This window comes from Mastigoproctus giganteus, chromosome 11, assembly GCF_048544385.1.
Source record: "Mastigoproctus giganteus isolate SK-2022 chromosome 11, ASM4854438v1, whole genome shotgun sequence".
NCBI classification, from domain to species: domain Eukaryota; kingdom Metazoa; phylum Arthropoda; class Arachnida; order Uropygi; family Thelyphonidae; genus Mastigoproctus; species Mastigoproctus giganteus.
This window is the reverse complement of record NC_143585.1, coordinates 96,968,138-96,994,809: the sequence shown is the minus strand read 5'-3', so window position 1 is coordinate 96,994,809 and position 26,672 is coordinate 96,968,138. Positions and strand designations below refer to the sequence as shown.

The following is a 26,672-nucleotide window of genomic DNA, read 5'->3' as shown; positions in this document are numbered from 1 at the left end:
TAGTCATTAATGTAACATACCATTGTGAAAAAGGGTTAGAAATGTGAAATTCCTAGGTGATGCACTTTCTTTGAACACCAGTGTGTATATATATATATATATATATACTATCTATATAGCCGACCGGGCTAGCCAGGTGGGTAAAGTGCCTGCCTGGCAACTCAAAGGTCGCGGGTTTGAATTCCGCCTTGGGCTTGGATCAGAGTAAAATTCAAAAACTTTGAGAGGTGCATTATGGCCACAGAAGCCGATGTGCCAACAACTAACAAAAAAAAACTATCTATATAATATTGGTGTAGATACACCATAGACAACTCTTAAGAAACTACCAAGTAGTTGTTGTTGTAGTAGGCATCATTTGCTCTGTTTCTCATATTGTGCTCTGCCTTCACGACGAGTTGCCATGATATTGCACTACCTCGAATAAGTAACTTCACTAATAGAGAAGGCTATTGTTACTTATTCTCAGTAACTTATTGTTACTTATTCTCAGACGAAGAAGTTTTACTGTTTTTAAGGCGTAAGTGTTTCAAAACGCGGTCCTGTTATGGCATAGAGGCTTGTTTGCATCTGGTTCCTTTTTTCCTATCAGCAGAACCAGTATTCCTGAGTTGGGAAAGAAATCTACTCACTGTCAACTGATTACAAGACACTATAAGCAATATGGCGGGAAGAACATCCTCATGTAAAGCAACAGTAGCACTCTTTCTTCATGGCGTCAACTGCTTGTAATTCTCCACCTTGATACAAGCAAGGAATGACTGCAACTCTTACAGAGCATGCTTATATAGCTGAAAGTAAAGCTGGTGCAATCTGTAAGAAATATTAGCATTAGCATTAGTAGAGGCATTTGATGCAAGAAAGCAAGCTTATGCAGCATCAGCCAAAAAAAAAAAAAAAAAAAAAACCCACTTCCACTTCACCCCTCTGTTCGTTCCAAATACCTGTCCAGCTGAGCCTTAAACTTATTTAGGCTATCAACCTCCACCACAAGGGATGGAAGTCTGTTCCACCAACCAACCAACCACCCGCTGGCTAAAGGCAAATTTCCTCACGTCTATCCTACATCTGTCTTTCCTCAATTTGAATTTATGCCCTCTCAGGTGATTTTTCTGAACTAGAGGAAGAATCCCATCAGCATTGAGCATGCTTAAACCATTCAAGGCTTTGTACACCTCTATCAGATCACCTCGCTGGTGCCTAGTCTCCAGACACTGTAACTTGCAAAACTTAAGCCTTTCTTCGTAAGAGCACCCCTTTGTTCCATTCACTAATCTTGTTGCCCTTCTCTGTACTCGTTCCAGCAGCTCTACATCCTTCTTGAAATGAGGCCTCCAGACCTGTATACAGTACTTTAGGTGTGGCCTGACCATTGCCTTATACAATGGAATAATCACCTCCTTATCCCTGCTGGAAAAATTCCTGTATATCATTGACAATACTCCATGAGCTACTCTTGCAGCCCGTCTGCACTGCTCAGAGAACTTCATATCTGCCTGCACAACCACCCCCAAGTCCCTTTCATTCTCTACCACTGTCAGTGTAGTACCACAGAGTTGATACGTTGCTCTGGGGTTGCTGTTTCCCATGTGTAGTACTTTACATTTGTCAATGTTAAACTTCATTTGCCACCTCTCAGCCCATCTGCTCAACCTTTCCAGATCCTGTTGCAGCAGCATAGTATCAGTAGTGTCCTTGACAACCCTGCCAACCTTTGTATCATCTGCAAACTTGGACATTAAGCTTGATATACCATCATCAATATCATTTATAAATACAGAAAACAATAATGGACCCAACACTGAGCCCTGAGGGACTCCACTAATAACATTAGTCCACGATGAGCAGTGTCCATTGATTACCACTCTCTGTCTTCTCCCCCTCAACCACCCCTTTATCCATAGCAGCAATTTGCCTCCAATGTCACACTGCTCCAATTTGTGTAGCAGTCTTCCATGTGCAACAGTATCAAAAGCCTTTCTAAGATCCAAGTATATAATATCAAAGTTATTCCCTGCATCCAGTTCTTTTGTAACTGCATCATAATATCCAATCAAGTTGGTCAGGCAAGACTTCCCCTTAACAAAACCATGCTGTGTCTGAGCTATAACTGAAGTCTTGTCTAAATGATCCTGCAGTGCTTCTTTAACCAGTGCCTCCATTAATTTTCCTGGAACAGAAGTTAAGCTCACAGGTCTATAATTACTTGTGTCAGCCTTTGATCCTCCTTTGTGAATTGGGGTCACATTTGCACATTTCCTGTCTATGGGTACTTCCCCTGAGTCCAAGGAAGCTCTCATAATTATGGCTAAGGGTTTGCTTACTTCCTTTGCTGCCTCCTTGAATATAACTGGATAGATCCCATCCACCCCGGGTGCCTTTCTTGTGTTTATCTTCAACAGTTTCTCCTCCACTTTACTCCCAGTTATTTCAAGATTCTGTAGCTTACTGCTAGAGTTGAATACACCTCTGGCATTCCCCTTGCTGAATAACTCCTCATGTGTGAATGTCGATGCAAAATATTCATTTAGTTTGTTAGCTACCTGAGCAGGATCATCAACAGTTGACCCATCAATATCAAGTGGACCAATCTGATTCATCCCCTTCCTTCTAGAGTTAACATAAGTAAAGAACTCTTTGCTGTTTTTCTTTGCATCCCTTGCCAAGGATTTCTCGTAATCTGCCTTTGCCTGCCTAACCTCCTTTGTAACTTGGTTGCATATCAACTTGTATCTATCATAGGCTTCTGTGTCATGTGTTAATTTGTAAGTATCCCATGCATTTTTCTTCTCTGCCATATGCCTCATTAGTTCATCTGACATCCATTTTGGCCTAAACCTTGAACAATATTTCTTAGTTGGTATGTAAAGCCTAGTAGCTTCCAAGATAAGTTCTTTGAATGCTTCCCATTTTGAATTTGCTGTTGGTAACATCATCAGTTGGTCCCACTGTATAGAATTTAAATACTGTCTCAGTCCATCGTAGTCGCCTTTACGGAAGCAATAACCCTTCCCTTTACCCCTAATGGTAGTTACCTCTTTGAGTAAATCCCACTTCAGCACACTGTGATCACTGCCACATAGTGGTTCGTTTATCTGCAGATTCTTAATGCATGAAGAATCACTGCTGATAATCAAATCAAGAGTATTACTCCCTCTAGTTGCCTCCCGAACATGCTGATGTAGAAAACAATCATCCAATAAATCCACAAAAGCCCTGCTAGTGTGTGAGTAACCAGCCCCCAAATTCCAGTCAATATCTGGGAAATTAAAATCTCCCATTATAAGACTGTCTGATGTACTTGGCCCACTCTATTTCCCTGTACAGTTCCTTATTATACTCATCAGAGTCATTAGGCCTATAGCACACTTCTACTCTCAATTTTGATCTCCCAATGCTTATGTCACACCAAACTGACTCAACACTGCACTGTCCGGCGATGTCAACTGGCTTCACTTCCTTGGTTTTTATGTGTTTCTTAACTAATAGCATAACCCCTCCCCCCTTCCTATCCTGTCTATCCTTTCTGTAGACATTGTACTCCCCAAATTGCAGTTCTGCATCCCTTATATCTGTGTGACACCACGTCTCTGATATCCCAACAATATCTGCCTTTGATGTTTTGAGCAATACCTCAAATTCATCAAATTTATTTACTAAACTCCTAGCATTGGCGTACACGCAAGTATACCTGCACCTGTTTCTATTCTTAGCTACCCTAACACAACCCATGTGTTTACTTGTACCGCAATGGCTCCCAGCAGTCTCTGAAATACCATGCATCTTGTTTTCCAGGCTTCTGCTCATTCTAATAGAAGCAGTGCAAGAATCTCTTTCACCTCTGCCAGTGGCTACTGTCAGTCTATTGGTCTTTGTCTCCCCCCAAGCTAGCAGTTTTCCGACGCACCTAACACTGCCTCGATAGCATCAGCAAATATTCTTTCACCCTTTCTAATAAGTATATTGCCATATACTTATGTTATTCGGATGATAATTACAATTTTAAGGAGTGATGCACTTTCCTTGAACACCAGTGTGCATCTGTATGTATATGTTTGTATATGTATATATATATATATATATCTATAAAATATTATTAGTATAAAATACACTAAGTAGATGTTTATGCATAGAAATGAACTAATGAAAGTACAGTGTACCTTGGGAGCGATATACGTTGTGAATGAATGGGGGAAGAAAGGAACCGGAAAAATAATTGTAACTATAGAAAAGTAAACCAAATGAATTTTTTGAAGAGACAACCTAGGTGGAGATAGCATTGCAGAGTCTTTCATAATTTTTGTGTCTTCATCAGAGGTCATCCACCAAAATCATGAAAAAGACAGCAATGCTCTTACTTCTGTTTCCGACATGTTCTGTATGTCAAAGTACACGTGTGAAAGTCCACGTGGTAATATCAATCTTAAATTTTGAATAAAATTTGAATAACATTATACCAAGTTTGCAATTACATAATGTGTTAATAAGGTATTGCATACAGAACATGGATGACCTTACAGAAGTAAGTGGAACGCTATGAAAGTAGAAAAAGCAAAGACAAAGGCAAGGAAAATCCGAATGACAAGAACTTACCGCTACAGGCCGGAGTGACAGAAAAGACTGTGCCAGTGGATTACCAGTGTATTTATGCATGGGTATGCTAGCGGCACCTAGCGTTAGACAAATTTTGGTGTGTGTTTTTTGAAATAATGTGGGCGGGCTACGCTAGGTTAAGTACATGATGCCCAAACTGCCCAGGATAGTTAAGAAATATAATAGCTGACAAAGTAGCGATAGAAGGCAGCTAAACTTTGTTAAGGCGAAAAATAAATTGGGTAAAGTTAGAAAAATAGAGCCCTGATTTTGCGTTCGGTAAACTAATGGCTCACAGGACATAAGATGTAGAGTCTAGTAAAGTAGAAAGATGATTATGGTAGAAATATGTAGTTGGGCTAGGGTGGTTCGGGGTTGCAAACCCGTTCCTATAGTTAGGACCCTGAACGAATTTCTGGGAGTTAGTGCATCATGTATTTAAGGTCAGTCGCCGCTAGCATACCCATGCATAAATACACTGGTAACCCACTGACATGGTCTTTTCTGTCAGTCCGGCCTGTAGCGGTAAGTTCTTGTCATTCGGATTTTCCTTGCCTTTGTCTTTGCTTTTTGTACTTTCATAGTGTTCCGCTTACTTCTGTAAGGTCATCCATGTTCTGTATGCAATACCTTATTAACACATTATGTAATTGCAAACTTGGTATAATGTTATTCAAATTTTATTCAAAATTTAAAATTGATAAAATACCACGTGGTCTTTCGCACGTGTACTTTGACATACAGAACATGTCGGAAACAGAAGTAAGAGCATTGCTGTCTTTTTCATGATTTTGGTGGATGACCTCTGATGAAGACACAAAAATTATGAAAGACTCTGCAATGCTATCTCCACCTAGGTTGTCTCTTCAAAAAATTCATTTGGTTTACTTTTCTATAGTTATAATTATTTTTCCGGTTCCTTTCTTCCCCCCTTCATTCACAACGTATATCGCTCCCAAGGTACACCGTATTTTCATTAGCTCATTTCTATGCATAAACATCTACTTAGTATATTTTATACTAATAATATTTTATATATACATTATGGCTGTAGGGTACTTTTGCGATAGTAGTGACCCTGATCCATAATTCATATTATTGTAATTGGGCGCCTCCGTAGCCAGGTGGGAAGGAGCAGCAGTGCGTAGCACACGCTTCTTGATTAGACCGGGGTTCGAGCCCGTCACCACCAAATACGGAGGATGCGGAAAGGTCAGGGAATGACTACCGCATATTCCCGGAGCAATATGGCCTTAGTTGCTAATGCTCCTAAAAACCAAATAACAAACAAACATATTATTGTAATTCAGTCTTATCTAATCTTATTTAATCTAATTCTTAATTTTCTTCCCCCCTATAGCATATAACTTCTCTATTGTATTATTCTTGAATCAAATGCCAGTAAACATGGCAAACCAGTAGAGCGAAAAGTAAAATGAACCCATATGTAATATAACAAAAAAGGAGTGAGGGGAATCAAGATAAAGGGTATTGCAGAAGGGACATGCCTAAAATAAGTTAGAGTAAGCCAATTAATAGAATACAAAATAATGGAGATTTTAGAATAAGCCAATTAATTGAATTGAAATTTAGCAGCACTCAAACAATAGCACCAGATCTAAATTACGTGAAATATTACTGAAAAAAGAGACAGAAACCAACTACAACACTTGACTAACAAAATGAAAATAAATAAATAAAATAAAAGACCATTATGCCCCATCTTGACATAGGACCACAAGACCAATAATTGTCAGGGAATCAATGCTTTTCATACATTAGACAAAAAAAAAAAAAAAAAAAAAAAACACAAAGTAATAAATAAGTACTTTTCTGCTCCACCCCTTTTACTTTACATTTCTTGTAAACAACCACTGATTGTACTAATTCTAAGGTCTGTTAAATTGTCCTTTTTGTCCTAATTTTAGGATTTTTTTAAAATAAAATGCTTATAAATCCCTCTTAAGCTAAGGCACTCAAAAGAAAGTAATTTAAAACTCCTGCAGTTATTCAGGGTGGGGGTTATATGTTAGCCTTCTATGAAGTAATTTGTGCAGTTTAAATCTCAAAGTATTCCTTTCCCATATTACTTTACTAATATTAATTTCATATTTGTGTGATATTGTATATGACATTTAAATGAATAGTTAAAATTCTTTTCTATTCTTTTTTTAATCATTTACTTAGAAATTGCACCAATTCTCTGTAAACTGACAGATACCTTACCCTATATTTTATAAATTGTGGGCTAAGTTGCTATTAGAAATACAGTCGAACTTGGTTATAACAAGCATGGAAATAAAATCACGGCAAAAAGACAATGATTTTAATTTATGCTTATTCACATACTGTTATAACGAGTGTTATAACAGTTATCACTGTTATAACGAGTGTACTACCTGGATATACTTTACAAATTTTGGTAACTATGCAAACATTTATAATTTCTCGGGTAGTCGAAAAAAACCCAATTCTTGGAATAGACAAAAATGAAAAGGGCGACTTAGTTTTTATGACCACCTGCATTGGATTAGCTGCTAGTTTATGACCTTGTCCTTTGGGGATGGGCTATACAGTAGTGCATTGTTCTGCTTGTCACATTACCCTATTTACAGATTGTCTTGTATTCACTGAACCATAAATTTATTTCGGGACTTCTAAGAACTTTGTATGCAGATCACTTTACAGTCATTTTAAAGTAAAATCAATTAGAAATGAATCCTTCCTTTGGAAACATGTCTACTGACAAAAGAAAGTATCTCTTGATTTGTGAAAAAGTCGAAATTATTCGTGAGTTAGAATGTGGTGCAAAAAATGTTGAAGTGTGTAAAAAGGTTTCTTTGTCCTCTTAAGCAGTATCAACATTGTGGAAGAATAAACATGTTTACATTTTTTTCAGTTATGTCCTGGAAAAAAACATAACTGAAAAAAAAAAAAAAATTTTTAGAAAGTGCGAGGTTACAGACGTCAATGAAGCAGTGCTTCAATGGTTCACTACACAAAGAAGTGCTGGATTTTCATTACGCAGTCTGATTTTGAAAGCTCAAGCAGAAAAATTTGCTAAACAATTTGGACACAACGATTTTGTGTGTAACATGTAACAGTAGAATGGTTGCTACGTAACAACATTGTAGGTTTTAATACAGATAACATCAATGAATTTTTTACAAGTCAATGATAACTTGTTAACTAGTGGTCTTCCTACAAAGAGTGACATTGTAGATTCTGTGCTAAACGAAGACGATGATTGTGATGATGATATGATGACAAGTGAAATTGAACCAAAATCAGTGCTGACAATTTCACAAGTTCAAGGTGCAATGGACACACATTAGTCAATTTGTTTTGAAGAAACTGAGGCAAATAATGAGACTTTTAATGCATTGAGTGTTTTAAGGGGAAACTTGGGAAATATCAAAGTGAAATCTTAAAAACAAACATCCGTTTTAAGGTTCATAAATAAAAAGACTGAAATCATGTTTATTATTAATTAGTGTTGTTTTTAATTACAGAGAAATAAATTGTGTTTAGTATTAAGTGTATGGTTTTAAACTTAAACTTAGTTCTTTTAAGTTCTTAAACTTAAAGATGCAAATTGATATGGGTGTCAAATCTAAGACCTCTGTTAATGAAGACTCCAAAATATTTAATTTTCTTAACGGACTTTATACTTTCACAACAATCAGTACATGAGGTTCTCTACGAACACATAGGTTCCTTTTCAGCAATAACATTTTTGTTTTTTACCTGGATATTGTTAATTTATGGAAGTCACACCAAGCATTCAGATCATTTATTATTTAATTAGATCGTTGTTCAATTTGTAGCCATGAAGAGCCTTCAACAAATATTACCAGGTCATCTGCATATGCAATCATATGAACATGACTATATTCCTTCTGTAACCAATCCTCTAATACCAATTTCCACATTAGTGGCCCAAAAACAGATCCTTGTGGACATCCTTGAATAGCAGATCTAGTTACTGAATTCCAACTAGACTTAACTATAAAAGATCTTTCCTAAAAATAATTGCACTATGATGCTATAAAGCTGATGGGAGCATTTTGCAAGGCGAAGCATCAGTAACACACTGTCCCATTATCAAAAGCTTCTTCAAAATCAATGAAAATGCCAAGAACATATTTTTCATTTGAATCTCTAACCAATTTAATCAAAGGTTTTAAAGCATCCTCTGTACCACGACCAGGAGTAAAGCCATATTGCTTATTTGAGAATCCTTAAGTTTCTTGCATATATAGCAATATTTGCTGTGAAAGCATGCGTTCATAGACCTTGCCCAAACCTGGAAGAAGTGCAGTTGGACAATAAGAATAGGGTTCAGTTTTAAGTTTTTCAGCTGACTTCAAAATGATCTTAAGTAGAGCATCCTTCCAAGGTGAGGGAAAAATTCCTTCAAGCAGGCATTTATTGAAAACAAGAAGAAGATGCTCAGGAAACAGTTTTAAGAAATGTTTAATAACTTCCCCTTTGATGCGCTCCATACTAGGACACTTGTTATTACGAATTTTGTTTATAGTTTAATTAAGATCTTCCATTGAAAATGGTTCCTCTTGAATCTCGCTAACACAACCACAATCTAACCGATCAGTACTGTCAGAATGTTCCCCCTCAACCATATGATGAAGAGATGCATTGACAAGGTGATCAAGTATAAAATTAATACTGCTGAGGCAATCTACAGTTTCAGAGTCTCCACAACATATAGAACTTATCACATCTCCAGATGGCCTTAATTTGTGTAAACACAACTTTAGCATTAGCATTAGTAGAGGCATTTGATGCAAGAAAGCAAGCTTATGCAGCATCAGCCCAAAAAAAAAAAAATAAATAAATAAAAAATAACCACTTCCACTTCACCCCTCTGTTCGTTCGAAATACCTGTCCAGCTGAGCCTTAAACTTATTTAGGCTATCAACTTCCACTACAAGGGATGGAAGTCTATTCCACCGGTTGGTGGAATAGACTTCCACCACCCGCTGGCTAAAGGCAAATTTTCTCACGTCTATCCTACATCTGTCTTTTCTCAATTTGAATTTATGCCCTCTCAGGTGATTATTCTGAGCAAGAGGAAGAATCCCATCAGCATTGAGCATGCTCAAACCATTCAAGGCTTTATACACCTCTATCAGATCACCTCGCCGGTGCCTAGTCTCCAGACACTGTAATTTGTAAAACTTAAGCCTTTCTTCGTAAGAGCACCTCTTTGTTCCATTCACTAATCTTGTTGCCGTTCTCTGTACTCGTTCCAGCATCTCTACATCCTTCTTGAAATGAGGCCTCCAGACTTGTATACAGTACGCTAGGTGTGGTCTGACCATTGCTTATACAAGGGAATAATCACCTCCTTATCCCTGCTAGAAAAATTCCTATATATCATTGACAATACACCATGAGCTACTCTTGCAGCCCTTCTGCACTGCTCAGAAAACTTCATATCTGCCTGCACAACCACCCCCAGGTCCCTTTCATTCTCTACCACTGTCAGTGTAGTACCACAGAGTTGATACGTTGCTCTGGGGTTGCTGTTTCCCATATGTAGTACTTTACATTTGTCAATGTTAAACTTCATTTGCCACTTCTCAGCCCATCTGCGCAACCTTTCCAGATCCTGTTGCAGCAGCATAGTGTCAGTAGTGTCCTTGACAACCCTGCCAACCTTCGTATCGTCTGCAAACTTGGACATTAAGCTTGATATACCATCATCAATATCATTTATAAATACAGAAAACAATAATGGACCCAACTTATAAACAATACCCCATGGATCGTTTACCAGCTGTTTGCACTAAGTTTTTCCATGCATCAAAAATCTTTTAGGTATTAAATGAATATATTTTCTTTTGATCAATTGATGCTCAGTTTTCAACTTAGCAGTAGATTTTTTATTGTCCCAAAATTTCTGATGTTGGAACTTCTTGCATACCCTGTTGACCTCCCTCTGGAGATCAGCCAGATCAGAGGACCACCGTTGTACCAGAGCAAGTTTACTTTGCTTTAATTTCATTGACTCCCTCGAGGCATCAGATAATTTCTGTTGTAATAGTTGAACCAAATCAAATGCATTAATTCTATCCAAATCAGCTAACGACATTTCACCAAAATTGTCCTAACAAATCTGTCAAACTTGCCCCAGTCAGCGTGCTAAATCACAAATCTTCGAAGTTGTAATGAATGAGGCTCAATAAATCTACTTCTAGCACAGCCTAAGTTGAAAGTATTTGCTCTGTGATCGCTGTTAATCCAATGTAGTTTAACTTGCCAATTAGATATGAAATTTAAGGCCGTACTATTGGTTAATGTTACATCTATGTTAGACTCACCATTAATAGTCCAGAACCTAGGTTCATTACTAGGCTTATTTGTGATCTCAAGTTTAGATGAGGATATCAGCTTTTCCAATAATCTGCTTCTGGCATCCGTAAATCTAGAATGCCATAAAAGATTTTTAGCATTTGAATCCAGACAGATAATCACTTTTTTGCCTTTCAGTCTGAATAACGCCTCTTCCAAATAGCTAAGAGAGCAATGAAGGTCTGCATCAGACTGACAGTACACGGATATAATGAAAAATTGTCCCCGACTAGCTTCAATACCAACGCAGACTGCATGCGATGTACATAATCAGTTCTGGTCACAACCAGATCTGAGCTGAAAATTAGTATAGTAGCCCTTAGTTTGTCACACTTCTTTGAGACAATTCTAATAGAGTTGGGATATCCATTAAGCTGACCCCTATAAACATAGGGTTCCTGAACACAAACAATGTCAATCCTTTCACGTTCACAAACTAATCTTAGGTGATCTTCTACAGATCTTGCACGCTGCACATTAACTTGGGGCACCTTGAGTTCGCCATACATATTATTTCTGTGGGTAAGAGTGCTATTGCTCATTACTATAAAGCACAGAATACGTTCCTTCCTTAGTAACTTTCAATGCAAATATGTATTCAGGACACTTCTTATCTCTAACCGAATGAGCAGCAGACATATTTTTCACACTACAGGTGGAACAATACTGAGGTTTGAGACTATTTTTACAGGAATATGATACACTTAAATAGAAGGGGTGCAAGAATATTTTGTGATGCTTTCAGTGCAGCATTGGGTGGGTCAGAAAACTGCATCTGGGTTGGTGAGGATATAGAGTAATAGATTAACAGCAGTCACGGGCAGAGGTGAAACTGATTCTTGCATTGCTTCTTTTGGAACGTGCAGCCAAGGCCGTGCCAAGCCATTTTAGTACCTTGGGCAAGAATGGAAAATTGTGCCCTACTGTTAATGATGGCAACATTGGCAATTATGTAATCTTTCTTTTGGCACCCCTTTCAGCTTTTAACCTGAGGCAGGAGTGTCGTTCACCTCACCCTCAGCACGGCTCTATATGCAGCAGCCTGAGCCTCCTCCATAGCCAGATGGGAAGGAGCAGCAGTGCTTAGCACATGCTTCTTGATTAGACTGGGGTTCAAGCCCGTCACCACCAAATACGGAAGATGCGGAAAGGTCAGGGAATGACCACCGCATATCCACGGAGCAATATGGCTTTAGTTGCTAATGCTCCTAAAAAAACAAATAATAACAACAATAACAACAGCAGCAGCCTGAAAAGTGAGGTCTTGAAGATTATACTCCAACATTATAGCATGATGACCCCATGCCAGAGATCATTATGTTCTAAGCAAATACATTGGTTATTTTAGGGTTACCAAAAGCAAACACAAGTGTGTATACCTACTTTTACATTAATGCTGGTTGTAAATAAATTTGATGAATTTGAAGGCATCAAATGCAGAAAAGGGATGCAGAATTTGAATATGGCTAGTGTATCATGAACAGAGAACAAAAATAAGAGTAGACATTTTTATAGATCAAATAATTGTGATAAGTATAGTGAATGACTGTGGAGGCAAATAGAGTAAGCCAACAAATTAGAATGTCTCATAATGGAATTTTTTAACATTGTATTGAATGGAAATTGTGGATAGGTGGTTCACATAGTAGCAGTTATTTTGTAGATGTATTGGATGAATGCTTTCTACACCAGCATGATAGAGAGGCTACAAGAGAATACTCTTAATCTCATTATTAGCAATGAACCTTCATGCATTAAGTCTTCAGATAAAAGAACCACTGGGTGACAGTGAACTTAATATTTTGATGTGTAATATATTTAAAAATATAACTATTCTCAAGGGTAAAGAATGAAGTTGATATGGGGATACCGCTTTGTTTCTGTTCCAGGTTAAATAATGATGTCAATAGTTAAATAAATATTGCAGTGTCATCTTAGGGAATGGAAATAACAGTATGGGTATCTGTCTGACCAATCTTAGCTACTATGACACAGTAACAAAGAAATGGAATGCAAACAATAATTTTAACATTATATATTTAGATTTCAGTAAAACTTTTTGGCACTGTTCCACAAAAAAATATTGTGGAACAGTGTGGAAGTGTGGTATTAGAGCCAAGGGATGGGTGAATGGCAGAAGACAGAAGGTTGTTGTAAATGGGAACTGTTTTTCATGGAGTAATGTTAGTGTAGTACCTCCTCAGGGTTCAGTGCTGGGTATCTTACTATTTATTATATTTAATAACAACGTTTATTAAGGCATGTCAAGCTTATTGTCTTAAGTTTTCAGTTGATACAAAGCCAGGGTATAGTTAATGAAAGGAATCAAGGTATACCACTGCAGCAAGACCTAGATAAATTAGGCAGGCAGATTGAGAAGTGGCAATTGAAGTTTAACGTTGGTAAATCTTGCAGTAATTCCAGAATAACATACCATTTGGGTGGTACTACATTCAAAGTGGTGGAAAGAGACTTAGGGGTAATTGTGCAGTTTGACATGAATTTTTGTGAGTAGTGCAGATGGGCTCCTAGAACAGCTAGTGAGGTTCTGTTAGCAATATTTGTACAAGAACTTTGCCAGCAGTGGCAAGGCAGTGATTATTCCATTGTATAAGGCAATGTTTAGTTCACATATACGTCTTGAAGCCTCATTTTAAGAAAGATGTGGATCTCTTAGAATGGGTGCAGAGAAGAGCAACCTAATTAGTGAACATGAAGAGATACTTTTACCACAAAAAGAAATTTGGTTCTGCAAATTGCACCACTTGGAAATTAAGTGTTTAAGGCTTCAAATGGATTGAGTAAACTTAATGATGTCATTATTCTAGTTCTTTCTCAGACGATGCACTTGGGAGGACTTAAGTTGAAAACAGATAGCTATATAGATGTGCAAAAAGTTTCTTTTATTAACATAGTAGCATTCTTGCATCATGTGCCTTTACTAATGCTAATAGTAATCGATTGTTGGAACAGACTGCCGTTTGGTATCGTGCAAGTGGGAAATGTAAGTAATGAGCAAGGGAAATGTTTTCATTAGAGCATTCACAATGGAAGAGCAGTACCAAGGTCACTGGGATGCTGCCGTGTTGGGAAGTTACAGCTGGTTTCTTAAGAAGGAAAGCAACATGGACTATAAGAAAAACTATCTGAGTGACAAATATTTCTAAAGAAACACAGTATATGTAGTACATTATATATTTGTTAAAGGTATTTTTAAGATGAATAGGGCTCATTTTTAAAATAGCATATGATTTATTGTAAGATATAAGAAATTGGTTATTTGATATATCTTTCAGTGGAGCTGTAATGGAGACTATTTTTGGAATCAGTGGCCTTTTACTCTGGAGGAGTGAAAGGCTGCTGTTTTTTTTTTTTTTTTTATGGTCAATATTATCAGAGAGGATGGACAATTGATATGGGAAGTGTTTTTTGTTTTATTTTTTATTTTTTTGATTGTTTGTTTATCTATTTTTATTTTGGCTGATGCTGTATAAGTTTTCCTCATTTGCTACTACTAGTAATAATAATTCAGTTTCTTCTGCATATCTGTTCTACCTTTATTTCAGTGGCACTGTTCTTCTGAACTAGCATATATAATTCTGCCTGTTTCTTCCAAACCAGTCCAGGCTCATGATGCAGCTAGCCAATCTATTCACACATCTGTTCTTTTCACTGTGATCTGTTTGACATCTATTCACAGAACTTACTTTTTCTCTTCTACCTTTTTATTTGGAATAATCTTCCTTTGTGTGTATTTTTTGAAAATTACAATCTGCAGAAATTGAAGTCTAGTGCCAATAAGTATCTTTTGTGCTGTCAAACTACAACCTACTCATACACTTGCTTAAGTACTGGAGGTTTGATACATTTCTGTTTGGGTTATCATAAAAAAGTTCAGAATCATTGAGTCACAAAATCTTCAATTACTTACCAATCAGGAATGTATAATGAACATTGCTTGCATGATATTACTTAGAAACAGCAGAGTGAAAACTTAAACATCTATTATAGAAAAGGAGGATTATGATAGCTGTTATAAATGAAATACAATCATAATCAGAAAAAAGGTAGGCGACTGCTATCTTGTAGTAATGCCTGTTCTTTTTTCAGCATTGTGCGCCATTTGAGAAATAAATTCTGTTATGTGGCCTCTGTAATATTTACATATAAACATAAATAAATTTTTAATTTTAAAATATTGTTTTACAGATTCTTATATAACCATTGTCACTTGTCTATTTAAAATTAATTCATTTAAATTACTTATTTTTTTGTAGTTTGAAAATCCTATTGTTAATTCCTGGTATTTGAAGGATGGAGTACTAACTGCTATTGATCTCTTTAGTCAGAACACATTAATTGGCCTTGATGACCCTGGAAAATCATTTCCACTTCCTTTGTTATACATTGGTATGTCCAGTTTTGTTAACTCTGATAATTTAAAATTACAATCATATATTTTTTATACAAACAGTTCAAAATAATTTTTAAAATATTTGTTAAGTCTTGTCATTGAAATAAGTAATATTATAATCTTTTAGCATTAATATTATTATTATTGACAATATGATACAAGAAAACAAAGCATATAGCACCATCAAAAAAAAAAATAAAAATAAAAAAGAAAAACCACTTAATTTCACCATTCTTTCCAATAATTTGTCCAAATTATTGTCCAAATAAATTCACACACAAATTATTGTGTGTGAATTTATTCACATTGTCCACCTTCGCAATATTAGATGGAAATTTCTTCCAACGATTAATTGTTTTTTGGCTGAATGTGAATTTCTGCACATTTATTCTGCAACCATCCTTTTCCATTTTAAATTTATGTGTGGTTCATCTGAGAAGGTAAAGATGCAATAAGCATTTAGTTTACTTAACTCTTTTTAAGCCTTATCCATTTCATTTAGATTACTATGCAGATGCATAGTTTATAGAGACTGCAATTTAAGAACCACAGTCTTTTTTTGGTAAGAATTCCTTTGTGCTCCATATAATCTTATTGCCGTTCTGTGCATCCTTTCCAGCAGATCTTTGTACTTGATAAAATGAGGTTTCCACACTTGTATGGTCAGTTTGGAAAAACCAGAGAAATGTAGATACAAAATGTTTATTTAGGTTGTCAGCAACCTGAACAGGATCATAAACATTTATGCCATTCATAACTATTGGAACAATGCAGTTCATCCCTTTCTTCTGGTATATAAGCAAAGAATTCATTGTTACTTTTCTTTGCATTCTTATCCAAAGACTTCTCGTTATCTGCCTTAGTTTGTCTAACTTCCCTTATTGACTTGATTGCAGACCATTTTGTGTGTACTGTAGATTTCTTTGTCCTCTTCTAATTTATAATAATCTCATTCATTTTTCTTCTCTGTTACAAGTCTCATCAGTTCATCTGACATCCATTTGGGTCTGAACCTGAAACAGTATCTTTTAGTTGGTATAAAAAGCTTAGTAGCTTCTATGATTATTTTCCCAAATGCTTCCCATTATAATTTGTGGATGGTAACATCATCAGTTGGTCCTACTGTATGGAATTTAAAAACTGTCTGAAACTACTGTGGTAGCCTTCTTGAAAGCAAAATCCCTCTCCTTTACTGTGGCTGTGGTTATATCTTTAAGTAGATCCCAGATCAGTATATTATGATCACTGCTACCTGTTGGTTCCTTTATGTAGAGTTTCTTAATGCATGAAGAAGCACTGCTGATAATCAGATCAACAGTATTGTTTTCTCCTCTTGCCTCTCTAACATGCTTATGTAGAAAACAGTCATCTAGTAAATCTACAAAAGTCTTGCTAGTGTGTGAGTGGCTAACTCACAAGTTCCAGTCAATATCTGGAAAGATATCCCCCCCCCCATTATAAGACTGGCCCACTCTATTTCTCTGTGTAGTTGTTTGTTGTACTTATCACAGTCATAACACACTCCCACTATAATACTAATACAGTAGGAATGTAATGCACTCCTACTGTAATCATAATATATATGTATAGTTATTTGTTATACTTATCACAATCATTAGGCCTGTAACACACTCCTGTTGTCACTTTTGTCTTTACATTGCCTATGTGATGCCACATTGACTCAATATTACACTTGCCACCTGTGTCATTTTGGTTGTTGTTGTTATTATTTAGTTTTTAAGAGCATTAGCAACTAAGGCCATATTGCTCCGGGAATATGCGATGGTCATTCCCTGACCTTTCTGCATCCTCTGTATTTGGTGGTCACGGACTTGGACCCCGGTCTAATCAAGAAGCATGTGCTACGCACTGCTGCTCCTGCCCATCTGACTACGAAGGCGCCGTGTCATTTGGGTGCTACTGCCCTAGACTCTAAGTGCTTCTTAACCAAGCACATTAATCCTCTCCCCTTCCTACCTTGCGGCCTGTCCCATCTCTATGGTTTTCATGCTCTTGAGTTTCATGCTCTTTTAATTTGTGTTTTTTTTGCAGGAATAATTATGGTTTTGGATTACATTTAATGTAGAATGTCTTCTGCATCCAAGTAATTGCTTTTTTATTTATTTCCACAGTATATTCACTGATTTATGAAAAGAGGTCTTCTCTACACTGTTGCTCGCTGTGGTGTGGACAGTGGCATTGCCCATGCTGATGGCATCGAGAACAATAGTTAACCAGCCGAAATTCCCATTGTTTTTCATGGATCAACTGGGTATAGATGTGGCTTTATTACAATGCAACTAAATTTGTAGTTGATAATTTATTAGATAAGGAGGTTTTAGTGGTCTGTGCCCTAGTATAGTGCACAGACCACTATAGTGTCCATATTTGGTGAACTTTACTATATATCGACTGATTTCACCCCCTCCCCCATAAGTACTTAATTTACCGTAACTTTAACTGAGCATGACTCAGGAACTACCAACACTATCAGTGAAAATATGGTGCCATTAGATTTCTCTAACACTAAGGTATTTAAAGAAAGCTTAATAATAGGTTATTAGTACTTTCACCCCCAAACCAAAATGTCGTAATCTTAAAGTGAGATTCAGAACTTGTCTGTAGGTGCAAAGAAACTTACCAATCAAGCAGAGACACATCTGTCCAACAAAATGATTATATAGAACTGGGTCTACATCAACAAAAAAGCGTCAAAAACCCACTACAAGATTGGAATTCGAGGCCCCCCCAACAACTATTATTTCTGACCAAGAACCAGATTCAACAAAAACTGATAATAATAATGAAAATGACTCTACTGAAGAAGAAAACATACAAAATAGACTTACACAACCTGGTTATTCACCAGGTTGTGTAGTCTGTTTTGTATGTTTTCTAAAACAATTAATTTTGGCCAAACTTGAGCTTCTTTTATTGGACATAAAAGAAGCCCAAGGAGCTGAAAGGCAAAAGAGTGTTACCACCTGTGCTAACTTACTGAAAAAGAAACTTCCTACTAAAGATCAACCAAACTTGAGAACACAAACTCCAGAAAGAAAGGAAAGCAATTTAGTAATCATAAGAGCAACAGAAAATAGCCAACTGACCTCAAGTGAGGCAGTTAAAAGTGCAATAACCAAAAATCTGCAGCCTTTTGAATATATCATGGAGGAGCTATTTGAAAGAAATCCAAATAAACTCAAGACTAAAGAAAAACTCCAGCAAGAAATAATAATGAAATACCCAACCAAATCCCACTCAAACCTAACCTGTAATTGGGTACTATAGGTATCATCCAGGATTTGAAAGCAATTTAAAACACAAGAAAGACTTTATATTGGATGAACAAGCCACAAATACTGTGAGCATTTTTCCATTCTTAAATGTTTTAAGTGTATGAGGCATGGGTATACCTCACATACATGTACTCAAAAGGAAGCCATGTGGGCATGACTTCAAACAGTGCAAAGCCAGAAATCAACTACCTAAATGTGCCATTGTAAAACAATAGTAGAGTATACCCATTCCATCAGGGACTCAAAATGTCCCAGCTACTTAAACGCTGCGGAACAACTCAAGACACGAACTGATTATGGATAGTTCAAAACACCAGAATGAGGCATTTGAAGTTCTTACGATTGAATGTTCAAAGAGCCCATGCTGTGGTAGACTAGATAAAATTAAAAATGGAAGTGGAGCACATTGAGAACCTAGCAATTCAGGAGCCGTGCACCCACAAGGGCAGAGTTTGTGGATATCCACGCTCATACAGAGTTGTGGAAAACACTTCGGAAACCACCTGGGAAGCTGTCATAGTCAGAAATGAATCAGTTACAGTTGCAAAAGTAAATTCACTATGTAACAGTCATCCAACTTGTGCTCATGTAACCATCCAGCTTGAATCTGTTCATATTAGTATTAATAACAGCCATATGGTGTTTCTTTTTTTTTTTTATGTAAACCCCAAACACGAGAGGTATTAGAACCTATAGTACTTAGTACCATGCTTTGGTTGGAGATTGAGAAGACGAAAGAAGATATTTGTTGACATTGGACTTGAACTTTTGTAGACTGTAATTTTCAGGAAATATGTATGAAGGAAGGTTGTTCCAGAAAACGGCAGTTGAATGAATAAACAAGGAAGATGAAAAGTTGGTTCTGTGAGTTTGAAGTTGGACAGTAAATGGATGTTGGCTGGTGGTAGCACATGTTCGGACTGTTTTAAAAGAGGGAGCGGGAATTATAGAAGCCAATTCAGAAGAACAGTGCCCGTGGAAGTATCTGTAGAAGAGGCATGCAGCAAAAATAGTACGTCTATGAGACAGCGAGTGGAGAGACTCTGTTAGAGATGAATCATTAATTAACCTAACTGCCCTCTTCTGAATGGAATCAAGAAGCCTAAGAGAGAGGTTTTAGGGGCACCACCCCAGATGTGGGAACAATATTCCGTGGCAGGGCGGATTTGCAATTTATACAGAGTGAGCAGCTGTTTGGAAGAAAAGTAACACCGAGAGCAAAAGAGAAAACCAAGTTTTTTAGATGCAGAGGAAGCAATATTTGTAATGTGCTTGTGCCAAGAGAGATTAGAAGTCAGGGTAATCCCCAAAACAGATATATCATTTTGCCTAGAAATTGGAGTGTCACTAAAGATAAGCATAGGAGCAGAAGAATCCTTTTTGCGAGATATAAGACAACACTGAGTTTTAGAAGGGTTGAAATCAACTAAGTTGTTTTTGCCCCACTGGAGAATTACCTGAAGATCAGCATTTAAGGAATTGATAGCAAATTTTCGAGACGTTGAAGCTGAGTGAGCAGGACAAGGTTTCTCAAAATGGAAAGTCAAATGCAATGTGCTATCATCGGCAAAACTATGGATAGCATTTCCGGTCAATGAAAGAAGGTCATTAATATACAAGAGGAAAAGAGTGGGGGAAAGAACTGAACTTTGGGGGACACCGGCATTAGTGGAGAAGTTAGAAGACAGAGAGCCATCTACCATCACCCTCAGTGAGCGATCACAGAGAAAACTGGATAACCAATTACTAAAAACAGTTGCCAAACTGTAAGATGGAAGCTTGTTTAGAAGACCTTTATGCTAAACACGATCGAAAGCCTTTGAGATGTCAAGAGCAACTACTTGTGTTTCACCGAACCTTTCCATTGAATCAGTCCATAAATAGGTAACATAAGCCAGAATATTACCAGTGGATCGACACTGACGGAATCCATACTGGCAATCGTTGATCAGACAGAAGGTTTCTGGTAGTTTAAGAGTTGGCGGTTAATTGATTTCTCCATTACTTTAGAGAGAGTAGAAGTAATTGCAATGGGACAATAATTGGATGGGAGGGATTTGTCACCCTTTTTAGGAACTGGCTGGATATGAGCAAATTTCCAAGCAGAAGGAAAAACACCTTTGGAATAAGAAAGTGAAAAAGGCAGCAAAGAATAGGAGTAAGTTCAGGAGCACAGGTTTTGAGAACAAGTGGAGAAATACCATCAGGACCTTGAGCTTTCTTAGCATCAAGATTCGTCAAAATCCTTCTGATATCCTTTTGACGGAAGACCACAGGAGACATTGAATGGAGCGTGTTGGGAATGGTGGGAGGTGTTTTACCAAGATCATTAATACATGAGTTTGAAGAAAAATGGGATACTAGCAGGTCAGTCCTTGGCTGAAGTGATAACAGAACCATCTGGTTTGGACAGAGGTGGGAGCAGAGATGGGCAAAAGTTGCGGCCAATATTTTTGGCAAGAGACCAGAATGCTCGGCTACCATTAGGGCAAGAAACAAGTTTTCTACTCTTAGCCTGTTCAAACTCTAGTTTGGACTGATTAATAACTGCTTTACAATTGTTGCGAGCTTTGGTGTAGGCAGAAAATGAAACTGAAGAATTAGAAACAAGCCAATTATGATATGCAACATTCTTCTCTTGAACAGCCTCAGCACATTTATTGGAAAACCAAGGTTTAGATAAAGGACGGGATTTTCAAGTGGAGTGTGGGATAAAGGATTCCATTCCAGCAAGAATAATTTCACTGACACGATCTGAGCAAATGTTGACATCAGAAGTTTTGAAACAGTAATCCGACCAAGGAAAAGAAGAAAAGAAGTCTCGCAGGTCATCCCATTTTGCATTCTTGTAATGCCAAACAACACGAGTTTGGGAATAGCCATGAGATAAAGGTTCCATTGGAGAAGAGACAATCACCATGTTGTGATCTGAAGTGCCTAAAGGACCTCTCACTTCGACTGTGTACTTAGAAGGGTTGTTTGTGAGATAAAGATCAAGCGTATTGGCTGTATGATTGGCTGTGTATCTTTCAGAATTGCATTTCTATCTAAATGATCATTGACTCCATGATTTTCCCTACTACTGTAGATAGACTGACTGGTTGGAAATTTCCCACTACACTCTTAGAACTGCCTTTTTGTATTGGCGATACATTGACACTTTTCCACTCCAACAGAATCTCATCTGAGTCCAGTGATGCTCTCATAATAAGCCTCAATCATTCAATGCGCTTACTTGCTGCCTCCCTTCAAATTATAAGGTATATGCCATCAACCCCAGGAGCCTTACTTGCCTGTAGGCTCAAAAGTTTTTTTCATTAAATAATCATATGAAATTTCAATATCATTAATTACATATTTTTCAACTTCATTCCCATAATTTCTCGTTGACATAAAGGGTTTTTCTTCTGTAAATATCAATTAACTATATAATATCGGTGTAAATACACCATAGTTAACCCATAGATTTGAGCTACGATTGTAGCGTAGAAGGCATCATTTTAAATGTATCTCATAATGTGGTTGCCTTCACAACAAGATAGTTACTATTGAATTACTTCAAATAAATAACGCTTCTCTAGTAGAGAAGACTACTGTTATTTATTTTTCAGTGGTGGTACCACTGAAAAATAAATAACAGTAAGTGGTGGTAGTAAAAGTAATAGTGGTGGTACCACTGAAAAATAAATAACAGTAGTCTTCTCTGCTAGAGAAGCATTATTTATTCGAAGTAATTCAATAGTAGCTATCTTGTTGTGAAGGCAACCACATTATGAGATGCCTTCTACGCTACAATCGTAGCTCAAATCTATGGGTTAACTATGGTGTATTTACACCGATATTATATAGTTAATTATCAAAACCCATAAGGATTATGCCTAGTGCATTTAATTTTCCAAGTAAATATCAATGCAAGGTAACTGTTGAGTTCATCTGCAATATCAGCTGGGGTATCTAATACTGTTCACATCCGTTACATAATGGTCCATTCTGATTTGCCCTTCTCTTCTTAGCATTTATATATGGGAAGAATTCCTTATCCTCACACTTTGTTCTCTTTGCCAGCAATTTCTCATAATCTGCCTTTGCCAGCCTAATCTTTTCTGTGGCATTTGAAAGTTGTAGCTGTTATAGGCTTTGGTACTTTTTATTGCCCTGTTACTTTTCCATGCCGTCTTTTTCTGCTCAAGTAATCTGGCAACTTCATTATTAATCCCACTTGGAATCCTCCTCATGTAGTATTTTTTTTAATGGTATTTACGCATTCAAGGCTTCTGTGATTAATGTTTTAAAGGTATACCATAATTCAATTGTATTTGCATTCTGTGAGATATCTACCCAGTTAATAGAGGCCATGCAGCACCTTAAGCCATTGTAATTTCCATTTCTGAAATTATAACCCTTTCATTTGCCATAGAACTCCGTGATCACTTCTTGCTACTGGTTCTTGTACTATCAGTTTTATTATATCGGATTCATGATGATATAATAAGATCAGGTCTAGACTGTTCTTTTCTCTAGCACTTTCCCTGACATGTTGATACAAATAAAAATCATCTAGTTGATTTAAAAAAATTTTCCCCTATGTCAAGAGTCCTTATTTGCTCCAATCAATTAGAGTCAAATTAAAATCACCCATAATAAGACATTTGCACTTGCCCATTCCATTTGCATGTAGAGGCTCTCATAATAATCTTCACAATCACTGTCCTATAGATTACTCCCACTCTCATTATACTTTGCTTCCAACTATCTCACATCATACAGATTCTATACTAGCATGCAAAACTTCTGAATCCAGGAAAGCTTTCATCATGCTCAGACTGCTTTTGATAAGAAGCGTGACCCAACATCCCTTCTATCTGTCCTATCCTTCCTAAATACATTGTACATACCATACTGAAATGCATCATCCCCTATTTCTGGGTGACACCATGTTTCTGTAAGCCCTGTTATGTTAGCATTACTTGTCCTAACCAGCAGTTCGAATTTACTCATTTTATTGACGATACTTCTGATATTACTGTATAAACAATTAAGACTTAAGTATTCTTGTATAGTTAACTACTCTGACACACCTCTTGAAGTTATTTAAGCTTGCTGCCCTGCTAATAGCTACCCGCTCATTTGAAATGTTTCTGCCCTCAGAACCTCTTACTAATTTGATCTGTTGCAATAACAAACAAGTACTGAGGTATAGGCAGTGGTGAGCTATAGTTGGCTTGCTAGAGCCCATTGTTATTTTTTTTTGAAAATTTGCAAGCCCATTGTTATTTTATTTATTTTTTTTGAAAATTTGCAAGCTCATTGTTGAGATGATCATTTAATTTACAAATGAAATCTTGTATGCAGTTATTGAGTATCCAGAGCCGAAACTATGTCAGGGAAAATGAGGCCCCATCCCCCAGCATTTTAATGACGCAATCGACTAGTTACGTGTGTTTTAAAATTGTTCATTTTTGATTTAATTACAGTGGGACCTTTGTTTAACAAACTTCTTTACAGTGAATTTTTTAAAATTCCCCTTGGTAATTACATTTAAAATAGTTTTCGTTGAACAAAGAAAATTTCCATATAACGAATGGATTAGGAGAGACAACTTTGTATGCATTGTTTTCACCTCTGTCCTTTAGACAATTTAGGTAATTAGAAAGCGCAAATTAAGGGTGAAAGGGATTACTGTTTCACGATGTTAGTGGTGTCCATAAAACCTATGCAGTCACATACCGAGAAGTTGTGCTAGTCAATATGCTTTCCATAGCCAGTCAGAGGATTAGGAAGATTCCCAACACGGATAATAGCCTCTGGTCAACCTGTGGTGTGGTTCCTCTTTACTCCGGCAAACAGGTATATGTTTTTCAGAGAAGTGAGTGATCCACGCCTTCCAGTAAATTTCTCCTGTCTATGTTTACAATCATCACAGTAGCTGAATATCCGTGTGGTTCCGACATTTTGCACAGTATTCAAAGAACTAGTGACAGTAGCAATGTAGAGGGGGGGGGGATATTAGTATGGTTAAGTTTAACATGGTTAAGGGGGTAATAAGTCCCATCTGTCCACCCCCCTGAATCTGTCTTTGATTCGAGATATCAAACCCATCACGAAAATTGCGTCACACAATCTAATCACACTACTAGTAATGCGAGCATGGGAAGTGCCGCTGGTGGAAGCTGCAGATGACGTCACTTCCGTGACCGATCAAATTTACTCTGTAGAAGGTCGGAAAAACTGCAAGCCCATTGTTAATATATTCACAGCTCACCACTTGGTATATGCAAGCGTTACTTTGACCAATATCATTAGATGAATGCTTATCTATATTACCCTTGCACCTCCATTCTAGATCTCCTTCTATTGTAGACCTGGAGAGGATATAACACCAGGCATACAATATCTCCAAAATGCCTATGCACTACTGCCTGGGCAAAGAATAATAGTTTGCTTGGATATCAACTGTAGGTCTTTTAGTGGGGTAACACCAATTGGTATATAATGCTGGGATTACTGCTACCCATATGCAGTAGATTGTATTTATCACTATTAAATTTCAATTGACCACTTCTCAGCTAATTTGTTTTATTTTTCTAAGCCTTGTTGCAGTAGCATACAATAATTCTTGTTATTAACCACCCTGCCAGCATTTTTATCATCTGCAAACTTAGACAATATGTCTAATATATCAGTATGTCTACATAAATAATGTTAATATTGAAAACAGTAGGAAGCCAAGGGACTCTATTACTCCAAGAAAGAGAGTGCCATTAATTACTACCCTCTGCCATTCAACCAACCTTTTATCCATAGCTGTAACTTGTCTCTAATGCCATACTTCTCCAATTTGTACAGCAGTCTTTAACCAAACTCGATCTTATTGCATTTGCAAAAATACCGATAGCTGGTATTCTGCAGGCTTTTACGTAATTAAGGTGAAATGTGTGTCCCCTTCACTGAAATCTTCAGTCATATATAAAAAAAACCACAAATAAATTGTAAGAATCTTCTCTTCTTTCCTATTTTTATGCTTGTTATTCCGTATCTCACTTGTGCAATTTGTGCGTGCCATGATTGTTGTTATTGGATGCTTATTTTATTTATTTATTTTTTTGTTTTAAATTTTACAATCCCAAAAAAAAAAAAATTGAGCAAAAAAAAATTTACATAAATCCATAGTTACATAAGTCAGGGACTTACTGTATTGAAAAATGTTCAGCAACCTACATAAAAAATATGGCGATAGATAAAAAAAAACAAAAAAGCTTACCATGTACTACTCGCGTGTCCAATACGATGCTTCCCTTTATTTTTTATGATGTTGCATATGGTTTGGTCACCAACATTATAATGGTTCATTAGAGATTTAGTGGATGCACCGTTTTCAAACTTTTCAGTAATGTCAAGGTTTTGTTTAACTGAAAGCACAACTCTTTTGTGTTTACCTCATTTTCGCAATTTCTAAACCAAAAAAAAAATTTACTATAAAAAAATTTCAACATCCTTGACATAAATAATGAAACAAAATTTGTCTTTTTGCGGTGCAACAGAACACAACAATCGATGCAGTGCACTAAAACAAATTAAGCACTTGTTCTCTCTCTCTCTCTCTTTTTTTTTTTTTTTTTTTTTTTTTAAGCGTGATGGGTCTGAAGACAGTGGGGGTTGCAATGCCATACTTCTATATCAAGATAATAGGTACACTAATCTCCCAATGACGACTTATAATGCCACTTCTTGCTTATTTACAACTTGCAAAACATCTGTTTTTGATCTATTATAGTTATTACTTGAATTTTATGATTTTTGGTTGATTTTAAAAAATTTTTTTTTTTTAATTTGGAGTCTTGAAGTGTCCCGGCTAATCTGCTTTCTGGTTAATCCGATCCCAGTAAATCGAGAGTCTTGGATTTCAGGAAGGTTTTTTATATTGTTGCACATAAAAGACTGCTGTGACATTAAGGGCAGGTTAGAGCTATAGATAAAGGGATGGTTAATTGGAA

The 26,672-nt window shown here is 36.8% G+C and overlaps 1 protein-coding gene across 1 annotated transcript in view; it reads left to right on the top strand.

The window, feature by feature from the left end:
• Positions 1–26,672, top strand: part of LOC150078283 (eukaryotic translation initiation factor 2-alpha kinase 3-like) — a 280,030-nt gene that overhangs the window by 105,647 nt on the left and 147,711 nt on the right. Inside the window, exon 6 of the mRNA XM_090385567.1 lies at positions 15,246–15,378. Coding sequence (XP_090241693.1) covers positions 15,246–15,378 — 133 coding nt within the window. The remainder of the gene's footprint in view (positions 1–15,245; positions 15,379–26,672) is intronic.